The 5,359-nt window shown below is 59.3% G+C and overlaps 1 protein-coding gene across 8 annotated transcripts in view; it reads left to right on the top strand.

The window, feature by feature from the left end:
- The window catches only part of PAQR5 (progestin and adipoQ receptor family member 5), a 52,215-nt gene that overhangs the window by 35,261 nt on the left and 11,595 nt on the right, over positions 1 to 5,359 (top strand). For all 8 annotated transcript variants that reach the window (XR_010378365.1, XM_031440931.2, XM_031440932.2 and 5 more), the window contains one exon: positions 879 to 1,005. Coding sequence is in view for 7 of the 8 variants with exons in the window: in XM_031440931.2 (XP_031296791.1) it covers positions 879 to 1,005 (127 nt within the window). In the remaining variant the exon portion in view is untranslated. The remainder of the gene's footprint in view (positions 1 to 878; positions 1,006 to 5,359) is intronic.

The following is a 5,359-nucleotide window of genomic DNA, read 5'->3' as shown; positions in this document are numbered from 1 at the left end:
GCTAGGATCCCAAGGTTCCAAGGTCTTTGGCTAACAGGTGACCCCAGTCCTGGTCTTAGGCCCTGGGCTGGCAGGTCTGCACTGCCTCTCCCCGAGGGGCCTCAGCAGCTGACAGGACCGGGGAGGCCATCAGGCCCAGGCCCCCGGACACCTCTGGCCCCTTTGAAAAGGACAGTGACCGCTCCTGTTCTTCCAAATAAAAGCCGCAGCAGGCAGGCCTCTAGAAGGCCTTTCAGTCCCTTGCCCTTGCCAGCTCCAAAACCTAAAACAAGATAAAACACCCTGGCTAGCTTCCCACGCCCAGCCTCTCAGCTGGCCGGCCGCCGGCCTCGCCCCGGCGGGGCCCTCCCCACCTGCAGCCTTGACCGTCCCCGGGAGCGCCCGTGTCCTCGGGCAGGCGAGGTGTGCATGCTCAGAGCAAAGCTGAGTGCACTGGGGGTCGGCCTGGACCAGAGCACGTGGGCAGAAGGAGGCAGCGTCACCAAACTGCCTGCGCTTGAAGCTTGGCTCTGCTGCTTTGTAGCCGCGTGCTCCCGGGGGGTTACCCACGCTCTCTGTGCCTCCACTCCCTCACCTGTAAAATGGGGCCACGTGCAGGATTGGTGTCAGAGAGGGGCTGCAAAGATGATGTGAGTTTATACATGGTCAAGCCCTCGGGCCTCGCTGCACTCAAGGACCACTCCCTGGGTAGGATCTGGGTAGGCAGGGGAGAGAGGGGGGCGTTCTGGGAGGGGCAATGGCGCAGGCGAGGGGGAGTGGCAGGCCTGCTTGCGGTCTGTGGGGCGGGCAAGGGCTCGGCCAGGTGCTGGGGCTGGTCTCCCCCGGGGCCCAGGAGGTGCCGAGTCCCGGCCTCCTGCCCAAGGCTGCTGTTTCCCCAGGCTCCGCCATCGCCTACTCGGCCTACGTGTTCCCGGACTCCCTGGTGCGCAGCACCTTCCACGACTACTACGTGGGCCTGGCCGTGCTGAGCGCTGTCATGAGCACCGGCCTCTCCTGCTACTCCAGGTACCGGCCCCGCATCTCAGGTGGGACGGGGTGGGGGACCGAGCAGGCAGCTGCCCGGACGGTCGGAGGGCACGGTGGGGAGGAGGCACTCGGGGCCTGTGGCTCACAGGACCGGCTTCTCGGCCACACAGCCTGTGCAGGCGCTCAGGGCCCCGTGACCGAGAGGGCTCCACGCTTGGTTCAATGCCCTGCTGTCGTCGTCTTGAAATCCTGAACGACTTTTGAACAAGGGGGTCCCCTCCTTTCCTTGTGCTCTGGGCCCTTATGCCCTCTCCTTGTGCTGGTGCTGTTGCTGGATGGGACGCTTATCCTTCTTGAGTCTGTTTGCTCCTCTATAAAATGGGGCCAACACAGCTCCCCTGTGAGCCGATGTGAGGATTACAGGCAATGTACCTGGAACACTCAGCACGCAGAGGAGGCGCCCAGAGCTGGGCGTCCTGCTGCCAGGGACTGGGCAGGTCTGCCTCTGGATACAGGCGCTTCTCAGAGACGCTGTGGGTTTGGCTGCAGACCACTGCAATGAAGCGAGTCACACGAAATGTGTGGTTTTCCAGTGCGTGTGAAAGTATGTGCGCACTGTGCTGCAGTCTGCTAAGTGTACAATAGCATCATGTCTGAAGGAACGAGGTGCACTCCGTAAGCAGAGAATACTTCGTGCTAAAAAATGCTAACCATCCGACGAGGGTTGCCACAAATCACCAAGCTGTAAAAACCACAGCAAGGCAGAGTGCAGGGGACCCAGGTCTGCCTGGACGCGGGATGCGTGAGGGACGTTCACGCGCCCGACACATCCCAGGGCAGCCGCCCGCCGCGCGTCATGCCCAGCTCGCTGGCTCTAATCCCTTCTTCTTCTTTTTTCCCTTTTGCTCCGGGAAGCTCACTGGAGTGTGAGTGCTAGAGCGTTGTTCTGAGAATGACTACTGTAGTGTACGTAGCTCTTGGTAAAAGCGAACTGCCCCAAGTTACTTAGAAAGTCTCTCGAGTGGTGGTGTTGGGGTAACGTGCCTGTGCACACGGTGCCAGGTGACGTGTCCCTGGCGGGGGCCTCCCATGGTGGGTGAGGAGAAGCGTCACCCCTGGTCACCTGGCCGCCACCCGCGGTTCCACTGCACCCGTCTGAATCTCCCTGTTAGATGCTGCTGCCTCAGAGGACGCTCATTCCTGGCAGCCGCCCGCTCTCCCCTCCCCAGGAGGACACGGGGATGGAGAGCGAGGCTCTGTGCCTCCCCTACAAGGGTTTGGCTCTGGCTTTCTTTGGGCGACACTTAGGTTTTGTGAGACTGAGAGGTGGGCAGCTTTCCCCAACTTGCCGTGGGCCTTCCTGCCCTGAGGCTGCTGGGCTCCCGGGCTGGGGGACGGAGGGTGGGGGCCCGTCCGGGGAGGGGGACCTCTCGTCTCCAGGTTTATTCTCGAGACTGGCTCCTGTGTTGCTTCATCCTGTGGAAAGGGCTGTGTGGGGGGGTCAACTCCCTCTTCCCTCCTCCTGGAAATCAGAGCGCCCTTCCTTCTGGGAGGAGACAGGGTCGCCCAGGGGGGCAGAAAGTGGAACCAGACGTCATGGGTTATTGGTTCCTTCCCCCCTAGTTCCTCAAGGACTCTGGCGATTAAGAGCCCTTTCTGAAGCACTGCCTCCGTGTCCAGGCCAGAGCTGGGAGGGCTGCTCAGATCACGGTGGGGAGAGGAGAGCGGGTCCCTGCCTTGGGTGAGACAAGGTGTAGCACACGTAGAAAAGTGACTCTGATGCTAAAAACAGCCCGAGAGAGAGGACTCGTGGCCTGGCGGTGCTTCCGGTGGGTGCAACCGGTGTTCCAGGTTCTTGTCCCGTCCTAGAAAGAGTTCAGAGACAAGACGTAGTGGTTAAAAAAAGTAAAGTGAGGATTTCCTAAAGGATGGACAGTGCACTCTCAGGGGAGGGCAGCAGGCTCAGGGGAGCGGCTGCCCTGAGTTTCTTTGGCAAGTTAGCTACACAGGGTGTAAAAATGAATGGGCAGAATATTCACTGGGGAGGGAAGGGTCTGGGGTCATATTCCCTGATTATCATCCCAGCTCCACCTTCCCGTGGGGGGGAGGGGTTTCTGTCCTCATTTAGTCTGGATCGGAAGTGTCATGGCCTCGGTGCGTGATGGGTACTTCTGATCTGCAAGGCTAATTTTATTGAAATGAGGGCATAATGAGCAAAAGGTTACATTCGGAAACTGGAGATTCCTGCCTTTTCTCACCTTTCTTTGTCAGTTTCCAGGCCACTCATCCCCCCAAAAGGTGTGGCCCCTTATCAGCCCGAAGGTTCCTGCTTTTCTTTCTCTGCCCAGGGACCCTGGTGCTCACATGGTGTGTGGTGTCCTGCATTTGGCCCGTGCCCCTCCTTTCTGCCCCATTCCTGCCATGTGGCCTGTATCCGCTTTTCTCTGCTCATGTCTCGCTGTCTGCTGCTCTAACAGAGGCAGAGGGCCTGGATGTGGGGGCTCACAGGTGGGCCTGAGCCAGACACACCTGGACCAGATGTTTGGACGAGCCTCTGTCCTGCTGGTCAGCGCCTGCTGGGCTGTGTGGCTCTGCTGCCTGGAACTGAGGATCTGAGGGGGGCGAGCACGGTGGGCTGAGCGGGCAGGGACGGCTTCGTGGGTGTGGAAGACCCAGCCTCAGAATTCATGATCTAGGACTGCTTTCCCATGAACCCCCAGTGCGAATTCTCAGAATGTTTGCTACTTTTGTTTTTTTTTTTAGGCTTCCTGAATCACCTACGGGGATATACTGTTTTCTTCTAGCCAGGAGTCTTCCCTGGTTGTTCAGATACAATGAACGTGTCTTTTGGGTGTGACATGCCTGGTACCTTTGGACAAACTTGCCTGGCAGGACAGGTTGGCCAGGAATCTCTTGAATGTCTGTGCTTGGGGCTTCTCCCTTGTCAATGAAACAGAGTATTTCTGTTTATTTATGGGGCACATCTTTGGCTGTTTCATCCATCTTTCCATCCACTTGGCCACCTATCCATCCATCCACCCACCGGTTCATCCACCCATCCATCCGCCCACCCATCCATCCACCCACCCATCTGTCTACCCACCCATCTACCCATCCATCCATCCATCTATCCACCCATCCATCCATCTGCCCACACAACTGCCCATCCACCGATCCATCCGTCTGCCCACTCATCCACCCATCCTTCCATCAATTCATCCAACCAGCCACTCAACATTCTTTAAATGCCTACCATGCTCCAAGCATCACGTTCAGCTCTGGGAATACAAGAATGAGTCAGGTTCAGTCCTTGTCCTCAGAGAGTGCCCCATGTGGTATGAGAAGCAGACTGCAGACACGCAGAAAGTCCAGGTGGAGTCATCATTTCCTTTAAAGGCCAGAGGGAAGGGCCTAAAGGCACGTAGCATCACAGAATATGGCAGGAGCAAATAACAGTAATACAGCTGCTTGGATGCACAGGCTCGGTGAGGTGGCGTTAGGACTGAGTACTGAGGAAGGCTGAACACTTTGGCTGGAGAGGAGGGGAGGGCCCTTTGGACAGAGCCAACAGCCTGGACGGGGGCGAGGGCCCAGACCGGCTGGGATGGTGCTGGGAGGCAGCAGCGAGCTTCAGAGTTGCCGGAGTCTGTACGGCTGGAAGGGGGAGAGGAGCTGGAGGGGGACCAGAGGCCGCTGGGGATTGGGAGCACCTCGTGTGTCCCACACAGGACTGCCCTGTGCTCACGAAGTACAGTAAACAGCCAAGGAGGACGGTTCTGTGGACTCAGCTTCCATGCCCTGCGCGGCGTCCTGGCACGTCCACAGCCGGTTAAGTGGAGGATCTGGGGGCAGAAAGGGAGGACGGCCCCATGCCATGTGCTCGGAGCCCCTGAGAGAGGGACAGCCCACCCTGAGAGCCCGCCCGGTTCCCCTGCACCCTGACCTCGCTCCTTCCCTCGGGGGTGGGTCCCTCCTCCACAAGGCCAGTCCCCTTTGTTTTCATCCTCCGTCTCCGTCTTCAGCATCAGGGGAGTGAGGAAGACGCCCGGGGGTGATTCTGGCCCCGACTGACCAACTTCAGGAGGAGGGCGAGGGGCGGCCCTGGTTTCACAGACTTGCTGGCCTCGGGCCAGCCACGGCCCTTAAACAGAGCGTCTGAGAAGATGTCCCCTGGGCTCCTTCTGGCCTGGGGGTGGTGTGGTGCCAGCTTCAGCAGGGCTTCTTGTGCAAGACTTCTCCCCTCCCCTTCTGCCTCCCCCCACCCCGCTCCATCAGCCCGTGGTGCGGCCAGCAGTGGCTGAGAACCACCCTGTCCGCCTGAGCAGAAGGAGACCATGGGCCTCAGGGGTGCTGCTCCAGTTACCACGTGCTTCCCAGGATAGCACGGTCCGAA

This window comes from Camelus dromedarius, chromosome 29 (genome assembly GCF_036321535.1).
Source record: "Camelus dromedarius isolate mCamDro1 chromosome 29, mCamDro1.pat, whole genome shotgun sequence".
Classification (NCBI taxonomy): domain Eukaryota; kingdom Metazoa; phylum Chordata; class Mammalia; order Artiodactyla; family Camelidae; genus Camelus; species Camelus dromedarius.
Note: the sequence above shows the minus strand (reverse complement) of the source record. Positions and strands in the feature narration are given on the sequence as shown.